The sequence below is a fragment of the Ambystoma mexicanum genome, chromosome 4p, assembly GCF_040938575.1.
Source record: "Ambystoma mexicanum isolate Mex_15411 chromosome 4p, UKY_AmexF1_1, whole genome shotgun sequence".
Taxonomy (NCBI): Eukaryota; Metazoa; Chordata; class Amphibia; order Caudata; family Ambystomatidae; genus Ambystoma; species Ambystoma mexicanum.
Genome location: NC_090927.1, coordinates 159,455,778 through 159,474,896, shown reverse-complemented (window position 1 = coordinate 159,474,896; position 19,119 = coordinate 159,455,778). Strand labels below are relative to the sequence as shown.

Here is a 19,119-nt window from a genome sequence, read left to right as displayed (position 1 = left end):
CTCTCCTGCCCTGAAATCTCTCCACTGGCTCCCGGTTGCAGCAAGGATGAAGTTCAAGACCCTCTCCACCATCCACAAGGCTTTCTGGGACCGGGACCCTCACTATATCGAACTCTCTCTGCCTAAATACCTTCCTTCTAGAGCCCTTTGCTCAACTACCTCTAACTTTCTTAGGGTCAGATGCTTCTCCAAGCAGAGAGTGAGGGTTAGATCTCTCTCCTCTGCAGGTACCTCACCCTGGAATGGCCTCCTTGATAGGATAGGATAGGATAGGATAAGGCATTTGTAACGCGCCTATACACAAGTGTTTCAAGGCGCGACGAGGCGGGGGGGGGACAAGGGGAGACAGACAACAATCTTACTAGGCCAGGTGTCATTCAGATCGCGCAAGTGCAAGGGTAGAGGGGAAGGGAAAAGTGCATGGGGGAAAGGGAGAGGGGAAAGTGCAGTTCAGGGTTATTAGCATACAGCATACAGGATAAATAACAAGGGGCAGCTGGTGGCAAGTGCGAGGTAAGTGCAGACAAGTGCTGGGAAGGGGGGCTGTATGGATACAGACACAGTCCCGTAGTGCAGGGGTTGCCGTGGAGGCAGTGCAGGGGAGTGTGGCTGGGCCGAGAACGGTGAATGGCCCAGTTGCAGATTCAGTGCAGTTTCAGTAGTATTAGCAGGGGAGAGGGGGAGAGAAAGCGGAGGCAAAGAGGAAGGTTTTGAGGTGCTTCCGGAACCGGAGGTGGTTCTCCTCAAGTTTCAGGGAGGCAGGAAGGCCGGAAGGCTGTTCCAGAGGGAGGCCCCTGCAGTGGAAAGAGATCTGCCCCCAACTCGTTGTTTGGAGAAGCGGCTGACCCTGAGGGAGTTGGAGGCGGATGAGCGAAGAGCTCGAGAAGGAAGATATTTAGGAAGAGAGGGTTGAAGGTATTTTGGCCCAAGGTCCCAGACGCCCTTGTGGACAATGCAGAGGGTTTTGAACTTGATCCTCGCAGTCACTGGGAGCCAGTGTAGTGATTTCAGTCCTGGAGAGATACGGTCCCTGGGCTTGAGGCCAAGGACAAGTCTTGCAGTCCTGTTCTGTATGAGTTGCAAAGGGCGGAGAGTAGAGGCGGGCAGATTTAGATGGAGGCTGTTACAGTAGTCAAGCTTAGAGAGAACCAGGGCTCTAGAGACAGTGAGCTTCTGGGGGAAGGAGAGGAAAGGAAGGATACCTCTGAGGAGGTGTAGCTGGTAGTGTGACTTCTTAGATACGTCGGATATGTGAGGAGAGAAGGAGAGTGTGGAGTCGAAGATGACTCCAAGGTTTTTTGCCTTGCAGGTAGGAGCAGGAAGAGGGCCCAGAGAGGCCGGCCAGAGAGCAGCAGGGAAGGAGGGAGTGGGAGTGCCGATGAGTAGAATCTCAGTCTTAATGGCATTAAGGCAGAGGTCGTTGGTGGCACACCATTCCTGGATAGCAGAAAGACAGTCAGAGATGAGGGAAGGAGAAGAGGAGGCCGAGGGTAGCCTGAAAATGAGCTGGGTATCATCCGAATAGCACTGAAAGTAGGGGCAGAGAGCGGCGATGTGGTGGGCGAGAAGTGCCAGATACTGGTTGAACAGCCAGGGAGAGAGGTTAGATCCCTGGGGGACACTACAGGTAGAGAAGAAGATGTCAGAAAGGAAAGACCCCAGTTGGACCTGGGAGGGTCGATTTGAGAGGAAAGAGGTCAGCCACGCCAGAGCCTGACCAGTGATACTGAGGTTATCACGGAGACGGTTGAGCAGGATGGTATGGTTGACAGTATCAAAGGCAGAAGAGAGATCAAGCAAAATGAGAACACATGGAATGTTAGAGTCAAGGTTCGAGAGCAGGTCCTCACGGATGTTCAGGAGAGCAGTTTCCGTGCTTCTGGCAGCTCTGAAGCCAGACTGATGGTCATGAAGACTACCAACACATTCAGCATGGAGATTAAGCTGGGAGATGGCCAGTTTCTCCAGGAGCTTGCCCAGGAAGGGAGTGATAGAGATTGGGCGATAGTTAGCTGGGCAGGAAGGGTCGGAAGAGGGTTTCTTAAGAAGAGGGTGCACAAGGGAGTGCTTGAGAGGGGATGGGAATACTCCAGAGGCGAAGGAGTGATTGCAGAAGTCAGCAAGGGCAGGAGCCAAGGAGTCAATGTGGTCCTTGATAGTTTTGGAGGAACAAAACCCCTCTCAAACTTGTGCCGGACCACCTGAAGTTCCGGAAAGCGACTCAAGACCCAACATTTCTCTTCTGCCTTATCTCTGTTGCTTCCTTGCTAACCTAACTGTCTGTGGTGCCGACTGGTGCCTGGTGCCCTCAGAGTCTCACTGGATACCAGGCTCCTCCATGACCAGTCTTCCTTGCACTGCCTCCTGGCCTACCGCGCATTTAGGGGCTGTAACTGTAGCCCCTACAGCCCCCCTGCTTCCTTGCACTTACCCACAGCCGCACTACTCTAGCAGCACTTACTCAGAGCCATTCAGCCCTGATCGCAGCTCCGCCTACCTTTGCCCTGCACTTTCCTCTCTCCCTTCCCCCTGCACTTATCGCTGTCGCACTTGCACGATCCCAAATTCACAAGGTCTAGTAGGATCGTTTGTCTTGTCCCCCCCTGTCTCCCCTCCCTTGTCTTGTGGCACCTAGAAACACTTGTGTACATGTGTGTAATTAATATCATATCATTTCATATCATATGTTATTTAATGAGGCACACCATCTGCAAAAATAACTAAGCAGAAAAACCTCAACATAAAACCCACCCCTGTGGAAAGAACAGAGAATATGCAATAGATAGCAAGCTGCAGCACTCTGGGTAATGACACATGGGAGACAGGCAAGCAAAAAACACAATGGGCCTCATTAGAAGGCTGGCGGTAGCCACAGCTGCCACCGGTATTTATTTATTTTTGACACCCAGGAATGGGCAATTAACGGGTCATTACGGCCTTGCCGGACCTGGTATTTGCTCATTCTTGGGCACCGGAAAATATTCTTCCCCATTCCCATTGAGCCCTTTAGGGCTCAATGGGAATGGGGAAGCCAGATGCACTTATCAACGGTGCCGGTGCATCCGACATGCTCTGCTGGCGGGTGTCGGTAAGGCCACCAGGTCAGACCTGGAGGCTGCAATGGCACCCGCGAGCAGACCTCGTAGTTTGCCGGTCCGGGAACTACAGTCCCGGCAAGCTTACCAGTACTGTAGATCCCGGACCGGCAAGCTTGTAATGACCCCCAATGTTTAGAAAAAGGATATGTTCAGTTGCAAAAGTGTTTTCAGTGACCAAGCAGTCTCAGGGGCCCAAAACCAGACCATGGTGGCAGTTTATAGTCAGTAATACCTTTTTGTGGTTCTTGGCTGTTTGCAGCATCTAACCCGGCTTCTTGGTAATGTGCACGCCTGTCGGGTTGGTTCAAAGATTAGGTTTGGGTGGATACACAGTAACTGCTGGGAAGAATCGGCATGTGACACTGCAGCTGTTGGAGTCACGGTCCGGTGATGGCAAGAAGCTGTTAGGCTTGTGATCCGAGGTGCGGTTCGACGAAATGTCAAACATTTTCCAGTGGTTTGGTAATCACTGGATCAGGTCGATGGGTGACTCGATGCTCCCAGTGGTTGGAGCAGGGTCTGGCAATAAGCAGATGTTTTGAGCCAAACAGGTGACAGGCTCGCCGAGGCATGTGACGGCCTTGAGCTGAAGCTTGCTGCGGTTCAAAGAGATGCTCAATGAATGGTGGATTGTGAGGGCCACAAGGTTCACTTAGACAGTCAGTTAGATGCCAACAATGCTGGTGACAGGATGTGCAGTTCGAGTGGGGTGGGTGATTTAGTGCAGTGTTCGAATGTTGCGGTTCGATGAGTCCCCCACGTTATGGTCGATTGTCGATTAAGATTGGCAACAAAGATGCTGGTGGTTCCAAAAGCGGTTCGAATAATGTGGGTCCAGCGATGGCTTCTTATTTGAGCCAAGGCAATGACATGCTAAGCTAGTGTGTTGTGGCGGTGAACTGGTTTGAAAGATGCAACACAGCAGTTTGCAGATCAGGCATGTGCCAAATGCAGCGTCAGAGGGTCTTGTTGGTTCCAACCGGTCCAAAAAGTTTGACTCACGGTTCTGTGGTTCTTGTGTGTACTTGGGCTATTCTGTGTTGGGTGCATGAGTTGGAATGTTTTAGAGGAATACACCTAATGGAACATGGAATCTGGGGCTCTCTAGATTTTAGGAGTGATGGTTGGAGGGGATTCAGGGTGGGAGTTCATACCTGCTGGATGCTAATACCCCACTCTCCTTCATCACCACTTACCTTGCAACCTGCAACAATAAAAGACTATCCTTTCATATCATCCTGGGTCCTGCGTTGTTTCTGCTTGCCGCCTATCTCTCCAGATACCCAGGATATGACAGATTCAAATAGGTTCAACGCCGAAAACACAGGGATCCTGGTTGTCTTGACTCTCAGGCTGCTATGAATCCCAATCCAGGGATTCAAGGATTAGATTAGTTTTTGTTCTCAGGCTCCCAAACACGTGGAATGCGTGAACACAACTGCAAGGGTCCTTCAACAAGGTGAGGTCCCGGGCACTTTTGTGGCTGACAGAGATGCAGGTTTTTCTCCAGGAGAGGTCACCCAGATTGTACCCTGGGGATGGTTAAGGAGTGCAGTTTGTCTCTTCCTGGAATACTCAGTCTTCACTTCCAGTGGAGGTCTTTGGGAAGGACTGCTTCCCCAACAGTGGGCCAATGTACTCTTCCTCAGGTTCATGGTCAAGAGTGAATCAAAGAAGTAGTGGGAGGCCCTTTGTCTTAAAGGCAAGAGTCTGCAGGTGATTGGACAAAAGCAAGCCTGCATTAAGGGTCTAATCCCTGCTCTTGAAACAAGTGGCCTTTACCTTCTAACATCACACCCAAAGTGCTTTGTGATAAAGGAAGGGGAGGGGACAGGAAGGAAAGATAAAGGCAGAGACAAACAAGATGGTGGATCCTTCCTCCAGATGTTAGTAGCTTCCTCTGTCTACACTAACCCCATCCCCTTCCCGTCTCAATATACTCAAAAGTATTTTGGTATGTAGCGCCCTGGTGTGAGGCTATTCGTTTGTTAATGGGTGTGCCCTATGAATCCTGTTCCCAAGACAGCTTCCTGTGGAGTTGCTGTCTCTTTGGGGAGGGTGTTACCTGCCCTCACGAAGGAACAAAAAGAGAGAACTCCCAGGGCTAATATACTGCTGGGGCCACCCAAGACTGCCTGGCTGGGGGCAATACACATAGCCTTTCCACCGCTGAAAAGGGCTCATCGGGCTGACACATGTGTGATATCAAATTGATGTGGCTTAGATAATTATGAGAGGTGCCAGCCTCCATAACTCAAAGCCAGGTATGGCTTATATTTACAGTTTAACGTACCACCAGGATAGCATTTTCGTAGTCATGTACTATTTGGAAATGTGTGGCGCCATATCTTATATGCAGACCATGCGCTGCTGAGGCTTGGCAGTTACTGCAGCTGTCAAATGTGCACCTGTGACCTCGGAACCTGTTCTGCCCCACTGGAGAGCAAGCACTTCAGAACAGGCTACTGATGCATCGGTGCTCAGGTGCACAATATACTTCTGGCATGGAGCTTGTAAAAAAGGAATCTGATTAGCAGATTTCCCTTCCTGAGATGAAATTACCTGTGTAATTGTATTAGTTTAATGAAAATAAAAAAAACAGTGCTTCTACCCCCTCAGAAGATGGCAATCCCTCATAGTAAGGTTATTTTTTTTCTTCTAATATATATATAGCGATCACTGACTTTGTACATAACACATTTAGAAAAGCAACAGTTACTAAAAACATAAAACATTAAGGTTATGTGAGTGTACTGGTGCTTGAATGCCAGTGGGTAAAAATACTGCAGCAGCAGCCCTCCTTTTTTTACAGGGATGTCCCCATAGTCCCCTTTTCACTTCCACCATCTCAACCCGTGCTTCCTACCCAGCGTATACGGGGTAAAATTGGAATGTCAGCATCCCATTACCACCATTGTCACCTAATTCCTTCTACATTTCCATGTACGGGTACCTCTTGTTAAGCAGTATGCAACACCACACCCCTAATTTCCAGAGACAGGAAATGTAGTTATGGTGGTGAACAGGTTGGGCTTTTGAATCAGGGTTCATGCATCACCCCAGTGGATAGCAGAATGCCTACATGGGCTACTTCACTTGAGTTCTCATCAGTGTAGGGTTAAATGGGCCGGGCTTCCAGGAGGACCAGGATGCAGCGCAAAAACCAAGACTGAATGAGCCAGTCCATCCGACATGAAGCAATTTGAGAACCGTGCACACGCACACACACACACAACACTCTCTAAAAGTAAGCATGTAATGCTAGAAATGTTCAGATGTGGACACCACCTTATTCCCACTCTGTTGAAAAGAGCAGATTACAGCTTCTTCAGTAAATAAATAAATTCCCTACCAAATTCTACACTGTGATTGCCTATGCACTGAGATGCACTGCTCCAGAAACAAAAAGATTCCACCCCCATTGCTTAAATGGCTCTGTCATGAGGTCATGGGTTGATGCTCACGTGCTGTAAGGTTGCCCTGAACCAGCAGGAGTCGGCACTGGGAGCTTTGATGCTGCAGTAAAGCCTGCTCGGTTTCATAGTCAATATGCATGTTCTACCCAACTTCTCCAAGCCTTACATCCCGAGTACATACCTTTACCCTGTGTCCACCTCCTGAGTGGGAGCACATAGGGTATCTCCTCAAAGATAAAAGGTAGCCAAAGTGGCCCATAAGGTAGCAGGTTATATTGCGGGAAATAGCATGTATTCTAGTAATGGGGCCTGGAGAAAGAGGAGGGACCAGATGCAGTGTTATGAATGGAGTGACAGGTATATTCATCCAGCCTGAGTGTATCTGACGATGTCATGTTAGAGTCAGGCAAAACCCTGATTGGATGAATCCTCTGCAGGAAGGAAAGAGGAAATGTAACTACTCTGTATCCTTAGAGAAAAATCTGGACACTACATAGGAATATTTTAGCCACCTTGGCTTTCAGCCCAAACTAAAAAAGTGAGGACTCTGCAACCTATTCCTCTACAGATGTTTTGGACTGTCTCCCAAGACCCTCACCACATTGATGAACTTTGGTATACGCGTTACCCAGAGTTATACCATGTGCACCCTATCAGTGGTAAGGTTTTGTGGCCCTTCACCTTTTTACGTGAAGAATATTTGCCCATAAAATCTTCCTCTCATTTCAATGGTCTAAATCATTATTGCAATAGGTATTTGATTAAAGTTCCCTGGTACTTGAATTATCCACTGATCCGTCTGGTGTTACACCTTGCACAAGTGCAACCTTTTGGGACAGACTTGAAGCAATGGTGCTGTTATTAGCATAGCGGGGAATCTTACCCGCAGCAGAAACATCTTAATCTGTGCAATGTTCAACACTGAACCATAAAAACAAAATGTACGAGAGCAGGAGTAGCTTTGACTGCGTGGAACTGAAAGAGAATCCAGTTCTTTGCAGTAAAGCCATGGTCTCTCTGAATGCTGAAAGTTCACAGCCTCTTAACTTTCCCAGGCAATCATGGAGGTACAGAAACACCGGACAAGCTCAGGATGCACAACTGTCGTTGTCATCACGTTTCTGCCGAAGTCAGACCAAACAGCAGCTTGTTGGATGACGTCTAGGACCCATCTGTCTGTTGTGATCATGCTCGATTCAGTGATGTAGTTTGTGACATTGTCCCCTACTTGTAGCCCCTGCTCCCTCTGTGGTGAGTCATGCTTGTGTTTTGGCTTGCCTCCCTCTCTGTGAAGGGAAGGGCCCCTGCGTCTTTACGCTGGTTTGTAGTCTTTAGACATCCGGCACCGTTAAACATTCCGTTTGGATCCTTGCGAGTAGTAGGAGCTTCTATTGTAAGATCATCCTCTGCTTGTGGAGGACAAGGAGGTGGTTCTGCCTGCTACACCCCTCAAGGGACGAATAGCCTTTCTGCGTGCAGGGTTGTCAATGATCTTATTGTGTCTGTGTCCGGCATCATCGCCTTCAAGGCTTCATCGATCTTTGTACCAAACAAGTTATCTCCTTCGAAAAGACGTATCTATGGCTTTACTTTGTACTTCCTGGCAGAAATCTGTACAGCAGAGCCAGTCTTGGCCTCGGAGTACTGCTCCATTCCCTGTTTGTTTTAAAACAGTTTCAGCTACATCTACTCCGCTATGTTGATGTTTTCCCCTTCTTTCAGGATGGTCGAGGGCTTTGTTCCTTTTCTAATCCGGCAAGTGTGCCAGGAGCAGGGTCATTCTGTGCCACATTTCCCTGTCATACCTTGACGTGACGGTAAGGGCATTAGCTGCCTTTACAATGGGAGGCCCAATGGCCCGCACTTGTTTCCCAAATGCATCCAGTTTCCTTTCTTCATTCTCTGGAGGAAATTAGCTTTTGGGAGACTGCAAATTCACTTCACTCCCTACAGCCGCAGAGACTACTGAATCAGGAGTGTGTTGTGAGGTCAAGTATTTCGGTGTGGCTCCTGGAGTTTTTAATTTCTTCTCGAGCCTCCCTTATAAGGCCGGTTCTGTGAATGGGTGTTTCATGGTTCATAGGCCTTCCTCCCAGACATGATTAAGGATGAGGATGGAGACTATTGCTCACCTGTGTTTATTCATGTGATCAAACAGGAAGCAGTCCTTCTTTCCCTAGTCAGTGTAAGGCCAAACGCTTGACATGCTTTTGTAATCATTGCATGAAATGCCCCCATTTCGTCTGGTGGTGATTACTTCGTAGGCCCGTCTGGTGAGTACTCTGTGGGGGAATCATCCATATCCCAGTCATCGCCCTTAAATGAAGACGAAATCGAGGAGGCTGGGTCCCGTGAATCTTCATCCATATACGGTAACTCACACTCCTCTTGATCTTCAGCTATGGGTGGGGAATGCCTTTGATGGCGTACCAGTGATTTGTTTGGGGGTGTTGGTGGTGTACATCTGGTTACCACTTTCTGCTTGTGTCGCTGAGGAGACTTTGACCTCCTTGTTGGTGAAGCTCCTCTTAGTAGAGGCGAGAGTTATCTATGTTTCTGCGGCAGAGCCTCCTGCAGTGGCCTTGCCTCTTGCTTAGAGGAGGTGTTGGTAGTAGTAGTCTCATACTGAGCTGAGGCTGTAAGCTCTGTAGGCATGATAGAACTTGCACTGGCAGGAGCATCTGTGGGTGCATTAGGGGCTTTTCTGGGGCAGGCATTTGTGGAGGTGGAGCTGCCATTCGTGGTATCAGTGGAAACTGAGGTGATGGTGGCGGCCTCTGTGGAGCTTGAGGCTGAGGTGTTGGTTGTTTGCGGTCAGCTGCTCTAGTGAGTAAGTCCACCTTCAGAATGACTTGCTTGTCGAACTCTGAGAAAGTTGGCGCCTGAAAATCAGAATCGATATGGTGTCATAATATCTCTTCCAATATCATATGTGGTATGTTATTGGTGATATGGCCGGTGAGGTGGGTTGCATTTCCTCCTCTGTGATGCCAGGCAAGACCACTGGAAGAGGTAGGTCCTTCAATTCCGCCGTTAATGAGCGGTGGGATTCTGTCATCGCTGAGTGCCTTGTCAATGGGACCTTCGGTGAAGACTTGGTGGGAAAGGTGCGAGGACCCCTCTCAGCATGACGTGCAGTTAGAATCTGAAAATGGCACTAAGGGAGGGGCTTACCACTCCACGTCCCACTGGTTGGGACCAAAAGTACCCATAACGAGGAGGATAGACTACAAAACACACCTCTTTTTTCCTTCAGTAAAAGTAGGAAGTGTGTAACCGAGGATTCGCAGCATTTCAACAGGGAATATACTAAGCATGTGAATCTATGAAAGATCCAATGCTTGAGACATGTGAATCTATGAAAGATCCAATGATTGAGAAATTTGCGAATGCTAAACCTCCTCAGCATCCATGGCGCACAGCCTGGCTTTCCTTAGCTCGGCTTATGGTTCTGGACCCAGACTGCCTTCTGCCTATTACGGCTCTGACTCCAGCCCAGCAGTTGACAAAGTCACCTACAGAGGGCTCTTTCATGAAGGGCCCTCTGGAGGACACTCAATGATGTCCTCATGTGTTGTCATGCGGCTCTCTGGCAACATTCAGCACCACCTAGCATGACAGTATCAGTACCTCAGATGCACATTATGTAGTGTGTGCACGGGAGGTTTGCACTAGCTGCTTTTTCAGTTCCTGAAACACAGAGAGTATTTCATTCTGGGCAGACTGCATATCTTTACTCAGTGCTACTGACTGTGGATCCTCCATGGTAAGATCTGTAATGGCTGGACTTGCTCCTGCATTTTAACTGCTTCTCGGACACCAGCACTGCAAAGGATTACCATTTGCAGTCATTCTCATTGGAATGCAAAGAAAGTACCAGCTCATTCTTCATTCTTTATTAGTTACTCTCCTCCGGGTTTAAGAATGGCTTGCCTCACTGGATGATGCTATGTACATTATTCTCAACCTTGGGTTCCTGGGATTAAAGGTCAAGGTGTAACATTCCAACAGTATTTTCTGTCATGAAGGTCCCCACATACCACATAAACCAACATGGGTGTCCTTCGTTAAGATAACGAGCAGGGTTTGAATCCAAAGTCGTTGTATATGTTTTGAAAAATTGATCAAATTAAAACATCGTAAAATAATAACAAAATTTGAAACTGTGGACTGGTGTGGTCCAAGGACTCCCTCCCTAATAATGTCCTGATATCCCTGTCTGCTAGCATTATAAAAGACCCCTGTGGCCTCCCTTGCTATCCCTAAAAAGACGAAAAGAAAACCTTTTTTTTTTTTTAAATACAACCTTCTGGGCTGTGGCCAGCGCCATGTGGCTCTTTGCTTATGGAGTGACTGTCTTTCTTGTTCAGGCCTCTTAAAAAAAACAAGGGTTCCACAAGTTTAACACTTACATCAGTGACCCTAAATAATAATGAATATGAATAACACATAATTTGTCTTTCTGGAATTCTATACAATAATTGCTAAACTCATTAAAGGCTTATTTCAGGCACACTTCTGTGGGTGAGTCACTGATTTAGTCTGTTCTTAAACGCCTCAACTCAGCCTTTCATCCTTCTGAGGTTGATAAATGAGTACCTACCGACAAAGGTTGGATGATATCAGGTGTATATTTTTTTTTATATAAAGCTCTTATGTGTAAGTGCTATATTATAACACATCATTATCATTTGGTCATGGACGTCTGCTTGCATTCACCGTCATTTGGTGATATGGGCCTATACACACTGATCTTAATGATACATATGGCGATCCATTCTTGTATGAAATGTATATCACATTATAGTTATTTCGTAACCATATATTTCGTAGTGTACTTAGGAACAATCCTGTGATGCAACTTCCTGTTTTGTCAAGGGATAAAAGGTTGTGTTCCATCGCTTCCGGTGATATCACTTGAGGGTGGGGTCAAATGACATCACTTCCTGTGATGTCATCAGAGGTCAAGAGCCATGCAATGTCTGTTCCGCTACCCCAGGCATTTTGGTGAAATGATGTCCCGGTTGGATGTGTTATTCCTTAGAGTTCCATCAAGTCCAGCTGGTGTTGGTTGACACTGTGCAGCACATCGTGAACTCAGAGGTGCCTCTGTCTTGCCGTCAGAGTAGGACACATGTTCGAAGGGCCCAAAATGACAACTTTGGTATTTCAAAGATACATAATCTGCAGAGCAAATACCATGAGTGTGTGTGCCTGGGCATATAAAAGCAACGCGTGTGCTTAATAACAGCACCTGCCATGTGATATCACTACCATGAGCATACTATCCCACGTTCATTCATTGCAAATGAGGGTTGCAACGGGCAATATGATGGTGAGACCTGGCAACACCGAAAACATCATACAAAAGCTAAAACATGGCTCTGTGTCATTGAGTTGATTGGGAAAATATTGAATTTGACCCGGTAACCATTATGGATGGTGGGGAGTGAATAGATAGCAGTATGGGGGATCCACTGGCAAAGTGTTTAATACATGTGTCGTCCGGTGAGAATCCCTGGGGTCAGGCTGCCAGGAAATGCTTGAACGTGAACAACCACCTTTGCACAGACAGGGATGCCTGGGAGATGAATGCAGATCAGGATTAAAGTATTCTTCAATAGCCACAGGATCTGATTGCTTACCATCCCAGCCCTGTACACGTTCAGTGCCCCATTCCAGCCCGTAATGGCAAAACTGATAGGTTATAACCACATCATAACAATGTAAATATGAAACTGTGCTTGATGCATGTGAATGAACTTCATTTGTATTATGAATAGCATAGCATGTGATTACTAGCAATATATGCGATATACAATATATGGGAAATGTACTTTTTTATTCTCCAATGCTTACCTTCACAGAAATAATGAGATATCTTTCTTCCTGGAGCACTTCTCTGGGGTGATTCTAATGTGAGTGGGGCCAGGGCAAGGTCTATTTTAAGATCGTGTTCTTGCTAGAAGTCGATGAAGATACTCTGCTACAGGGAGGTCATCTAATAGCAGAACCAGAGCACACATCTTGTTTATTCTGGGGATAGCATTTGCCCTCGGTGCAGCAGTGCTGTTATGGATTATTGCAAGGAGGAAGGCATCATCATTTTGCATATGAGGCTTTTCCATCACAGTGAGGGCATTCATGCATTGCTTCTGAGATTCACTGTTAATATTCTTGGAGAAGAGAATTTGGATTAAACAAAAGCAATTCTAGAGGATGTGATGTTTTTGCAGTAAGCGAAAAAAGTAAGCAATATTTTAGATGAGAAGAACCTTGAATAAGAGTGACCCTAAATAAGGGGCTTGTTTCATATTATAACTGGCCAGTGAAGACACTTTCAGGGATCATCTTAAATAGAGAACAGCGGCTTGTGGGAACATTGAGCAGTAAAGAAATATTTCAGGAGGATCTTGGGGGGTGAGGTGAATTCCACAGGAGCTTGTTATGGCAATATTTGATTAGTGGGTTTACTTTTCTTAGGAAATGTTCACAGGGTACTTGAGTTGACTTGTTTTAGTGGAAAATGCAGAGTAAGCAAGAGTCGTTGAGAAATAGACTTGGTGTTGGAATAAATGGTATCAACGCTGTTTGGCACAAGTCAGTAGAGATATCTTGGATTAGGAAAAACAGTAATTATTTGTTTGTTTGGGGTAAAGAAATGTTATTGGTCGTATTGTCAGTGGTAAGTAAATGTTATTGGTGATATCTTTGGTGGGTAGTAAACGTTGCTGGTATATGCTGATGAGTAAATGTTGGTGGTGTATTTGATGGTTTGCATATGTAATTGGTGGTATCTTTGCTCGAGTGATAAAGCGATTAGTTGGAATGTTTAGAAATGGCAACCAGTACTATTGGTGTCTTTGGTGGCTGCCAAGAGTCGTCGCTGATGGCATCTTTAGAGGTGAAGGCAAGCTCTTTATTTATTCTTTGAAGAGTTGGACAAGTTCACAAGTCAACTTTCGGTGATGGGATCGATTTCAAAGTGACTAACTAGGGATCATAAAGACTATTCCATTAGAACAATAGAAGCCTATAGGTGGGAGTACACTGTGAATACAAGCAATTGTAACCTCTTACAGTTTGGAGGTGGGGAGTTTGAGGAGGAGACACCACTGTATTTTGTTGCCACCTATGCCCTTTAACCATTCCAGTCTAGCATGCACTAATATTGTCTTTAAAACAATCCTGCAAATATTAACTCTACTAACAATTAACATGTCCCTTTTCATCTGCTCTTCTTTCTCCTACGCCTCTCTTTTTGCTTTGTTCCTGCCTTCCCTTGTCATTTTCATCATGCTGCTCTGGACAGTCGGCCCGACACCTCCTTCATCTGGTTCCTCAACCCGCTTAAGTCCATCAAGTACCTCATCTGTACGCGCTACAGGTGGCTCATCATTAAGATTGTGCTGGCTTTGCTGCTATTGGCCATGGTGGCGCTTTTCCTGTACAGCATGCCTGGTTACATGGTCAAGAAGCTGCTGGGAGCGTGAGCGAAAAGAGAAGATACCAGCACAACGGACTCACTTGGGCCCGGCCCACACCACTGACTCTTCCATTCCAGCCTGTAAAGCTCTCCTACGGGTTTTATGAACATTTACCTCTCTTTGTTTGAATTTCTTGTGGATTTCTTTTCATAACCTGAAGGGAGTTGCGACAGGTTGAGGGAGGGGAAAGGGAAGGAACGGCAACATTTTAAATGGAGCTTTGAAAATGTTCATGGGTTCAAACATTGATCTTGCAGCAGAGGTTATCAGATAGCGTACCTGTTATCTGTTCACCTATTGATGCTGTAATATTTGTGTATCCATGCGTTCCATTTCAATTTCTATTCCATTCGAAGAGTGTGCATACCTCTAGATAGGAGGAGTGAATCTCACAGAGACTGGCATGAGGTCAATGTGTTTGCTGGTGCTGAGCCAAACATAACTGCAATCACAACAACCGTGCAATACGAAAGCAACAAATGTATAAACACATCCTTCAGAAGTAAACCGTAAACCAAGGAATCTCTGCCAACATGAGGCTAGGTGTATGTACCAATGGATTGACATCACATTAGCCACCCGCATCATATCCTGCTCCTAAACTGGCCAAGTTATATTACCCTGTCACACATCATGCAAACCGGGGTAACTTGCACCCACATTGAGTTTCTATTCATTCCGCACCCATATCTCATGCATGATCAATCGGGGGACAATGGTATATCCCTCCCTTATTTCCATGACCGTGGATGACTTCTAGTTTGCGAAATAGCCGGCAGAGATGCATTTCATATACACTGGCCATCAGTTCACATCTCATCCGTGTCCTCACTGGATCTGTACTGCTTCCTATGGCACATGGAATCGCTTTCCTACCTGTGTTTGCAAAAATGTAATGATGCGTCTTCCAGACCCAGCAGGTACTTCCAAAAGATCAAAATAATGTATTACGTAATCATATATTGAGTGATTTAGGAAAGTGCAAACATTACTGGGACACAACCTAGTGCTCTTGAAGATAAGACAATGATTAAGTGTAGACACATAAATTCCAATCAAAATGAAAACTTCATGTCCTGAACACTGACATGTCTAATTAAAAGTCCAGCATCAGAGTAATGATTTAACAGCAGGAAGCTATCACGGATAAAACATTATTCAATAATTTGAATTGATGAGTCATGAGTAATTTTCTGAAAGAGAAGAGTACTGTTCGTGTTCAAAGCTTGAAATATTTCTTAATATGAAAAAAAGATCTACCAAAGCGAACCTTCAGAGATAATGAGGGGTCTCTCACTATGGATCTGCTGCAGTAACATGGGTAAGCCAACTGAAATGTGGGAAACTTGAAGGACTAGCACTCGGGAATAGTTAAGCAAGATTTAATGTGTCATGATCTTGGCTACACCTGAGGGAAGCAATGTACCTGAAGAAGATCTAGTTTATTATGTAAGAACCAAGATTTCAAAACCACACAATTGTCCTTAAAGTAAATACGCCCTTTAGTGTCAGTCGGGAACTAAAAAATGTAAAACTATGATGTGATATCCCCACTCCTGTCCCTAGGCATTCTCTATCGTGAAGAGATGCTTTAATGAGTGGAACTGATCATAGGAGAGATGCTCACACCTAGGTCTGATATCTCCTGTGCCTCATCTATCACTGAGGACATTTCTGGAGCAATATCTTGACTTAATTCCTTTCATTAAATGAAATCTGTTATGCATAGTTACGATTTGTTCTGCATTGTGCTCCTTAACAGGGGATGAAGAACAATCCAAGATATTTTGGTGATTAAACAATTGTAGGTTTAATGGTCAACAATTTAGAATAGACAACTATTGATAGGTTGCCGAGGGAAAGAGCTATTTTTTTAGAAGATTACATTACATGAAATTCATAGCTAACTGAGATGTGTGGTGATAAAGCTAACCTTGAGGATGTCAACCTCTCAATCTTTAACTCCTTGAAATACAGCTGGATATCATCAGCGTAGTTCAATCTGCCACTGGTTCAATGTAGGGATTAAAAATCATGGCCAACCCTACAAGAACTACCACACAGATCAATGGGTAATATTGTTTGGAGCAGAGATATGGGTGCAAACTGCTCTGCTTGAAGAGTTCATTCAAATAGAGCAATGCGATTTAAAAAATGTTATATAGTGTATACATTTTTCCATAAAAAAGTAACTTTGTCAATGTCAGCCACCACATAAGAGGAAGGATGTCTAACTTTGGCCCCAGAAGTGGGACTTTAGACCTCCGTTTATAGATAAATCGCCTGGATTCATATATTACCATGTTCCTATGGTCTCTGTTATGTAAACAAAGGCTGTATCATGTTTTGATGGATATCTGAATAGTACCTTATACTAGGTGTGACCAAGGAAAGGGTAAGTTCTTAGCAATCGGATCAACCAAAAGGATGGCTTCAAATCAAGGGTGTTTGGGACAAACCAGAAATGTTTCAGTTGTTCGGCTGTTGAGGTGTTAGCAAAAATAACCCCACTATTCTGTTGGCCCACTATTTAAATGTAAGTGATATCATTATCAAATTTCTTACATTTAAATATCAGTAACAAGATACCAGAGTGGGCATGTGCAATCAACCTACATTTGAGCAGCTTTGAGAAACTGTCACTGCAGGCATTTCCTTCATTTTACAGGAGGGCCTTCAGATATTAGTGCCAGCCAAGCTTTGATTGCTCATTTGCTATGGCTGGCCCAAGTACAGCTATTTTGGGGGACCATATTACCAGGAATCTCTTTACTATAAAGTTGGATGTAGAAATACAGTAGATGGGCTTGTGTGCGAAAAAAGGCAGGGAAGAAGTAGGATAGATAAATCAGTATTAATAATAAATCAACATTGTTCAGCCATTCATCTTGCATAAATTATGCACACCATTGAACAGCAAAATATTGCACTCATTTCCCAGAGATAGAGCAATGTCAATCCATAAGTAGAATATATCCAAAAAAGGTATGTGGAGAAGGCTCTTAAATAACTATCGAAAATATTGAATTTGGATTTCATCTGGTAAGGTACCAACTTTTTTATCAAAGATAACCTTCAGCTGCTAGAGTTTGATCACTGTGTGCCCAAGCAACCATTCAGCTTCATATGGGGCAAAGGGTGCCCTCGCTCAATGTCATATCTGAATTCCGAATACTGATCCTGACTACAGCATACTGAATACTATTGAGAAGCCCCATTACATGCTTCAAAACACTCATAAAGTTCCACTTCTACGATCGCCACTTTGAAACCAACCTTTCAGCTAATTGTATTACACTGTGCACATTTGATATCTGCTGTTTACGTGATATTCCTTCAAAAGGGATATCTTGTGATAAACTTCGAAGATGTCTCTTCTGAATCTGATCAGATACCGAGATGTTATACAGCAGGTTAATTTAGGCCACACTTAAAATCCAGATGTTTTCTGCTGATCACTTTACATCTGTCCTAAGTCTATCAACTCTGTTCTTTAAGGGTGGTTTCTGCAATCTCTCCTGAAACAGGTGTTACTCATAATAACACTCTAGTAAAAATGTTTCGACTTCCCCCTTGTTTGTTGCCACAAGATGCTATCTTACACTCACAACAGTACCTATTGAAAAGAATAAATGTACTATAATATTTATAAAAAAGCAATCTCTTATCCGAACAACTATGGACTATGATTACCCAGTTGAAGACATATGTTTAGCGGTACATTCATGCCTCCAAGACTTTGTAACATAATTTATAATTCGCTGTCACCTATGACCATTGTAAATTAGCCAGAAAATCCTACCACAGGCAAATCCTATGGCCGCTTCGGGTAGGCAATTAGATTAATTGTGAGGTAGTAACAGGATCTTTAAACCGTTCCACAGCGTATGCCAGACCTTAGTCCATGGTTGCCTCATACTGATTCCTTTTTTTAAGACTCCAAAAAAGAATTGATGATACATTTTATATGCTTAGGTACTTCCTACACTATAGAGGCTCCATCCCACGTTCCACCCCGTAAGGGTGCTTATCATACAGTGACACCATAAGCTAGCCACTAGTGCAGGCTGATCGTCCATTAAGATCCTATGAAAGCCATCCAGCAGACCAAGAGATCTAATCACTGATTAATGTCCTACTTGTGTGACAAATCAGAAGAGGGTGTTCATCATACAGTGTTGTCTTGATTTTGTTAGTGGTGGCAGGTCACCAAATAATGGCATCCTCTTCAGACCTGTAACCACTACAGGGCATTTCTCCAACCAGTCACAAGTTATCATTGTCGCCAACCACTGCAAAGAGCTCCACACAAAGTGACACGCAGTATCCTCTCTAGACAGAGCGCATCATTTTCACTATCCTGTTCACTGGAGAGAGGCCATCACACAGTGATGCATGGTACTCTTGTGCCTGATAGACACCCGCATGGTCGGGATTCCTGACAAGAGCGAGAACCCATCACACATTGCCAGTACAATCCAGTACCTAGAATGAGCTCATCAAAAATTCTAATGCGTTGTCAACAATCCAGCGGCCTGAGTGTCTCATGCTACGACATCCTATCTCATCTTCCCACCACTGGAGCATGCACATGGCACGTAGTGTTTGGTATAGATGGATGTACAAAGTTGGTCCTTAAAATGTACTGTGATGTGTTCTTTAATCTCACTGGGGAATCCAAGAAGCTAGGACCAATGCACAGATGCTTTGTTGCTATGGGTAATCAAAGGCATATCTGTTGATCAAAGAGCCACTCAGCTTTATGGAAGCCCCTACCATAGGGCATGTAGATCTGTTTGCGTTTGGTGTGTATCTTCCATAGCACCAGTATCAATGTTTGATTTGTTTATGTACAATTTTTCTTTTTTTGTTTTGTTTTATTTATGTATTTATTTATTTATTTATACATTTCAGTTTCTTGCTACAATTTTGTTGTTGTTGGAGGTAAATACAAATCTTCCCATTTGCACTAATTTTAAGCTGTAGACTATGTAAAAGAACCCGTATTTGTAAGTTTTATCATGTGAGCAATAATATTGTGTTTTCTCTTTTTTTTCTGTTTGTTTTTTGATTCCGCTGGATTTCTTTGTCTCTAACAATAAACCAAAATGACCCAAC

General features: G+C 44.8%; 1 protein-coding gene across 8 annotated transcripts in view; it reads left to right on the top strand.

Moving 5' to 3' along the window:
* Positions 1-19,119, top strand: part of OTOF (otoferlin) — a 1,702,209-nt gene that overhangs the window by 1,682,307 nt on the left and 783 nt on the right. For 5 of the 8 annotated variants that reach the window (XM_069605602.1, XM_069605603.1, XM_069605609.1 and 2 more), the window contains one exon: positions 13,827-13,961. The exons of 2 other annotated variants lie outside the window; for them this stretch is intronic. Coding sequence is in view for 1 of the 6 variants with exons in the window: in XM_069605604.1 (XP_069461705.1) it covers positions 13,827-14,007 (181 nt within the window). In the remaining 5 variants the exon portion in view is untranslated. Of the gene's footprint in view, positions 1-13,826; position 19,119 lie in introns of those variants that run through there. One more of the 8 variants, XM_069605604.1, reaches the window with a different exon arrangement.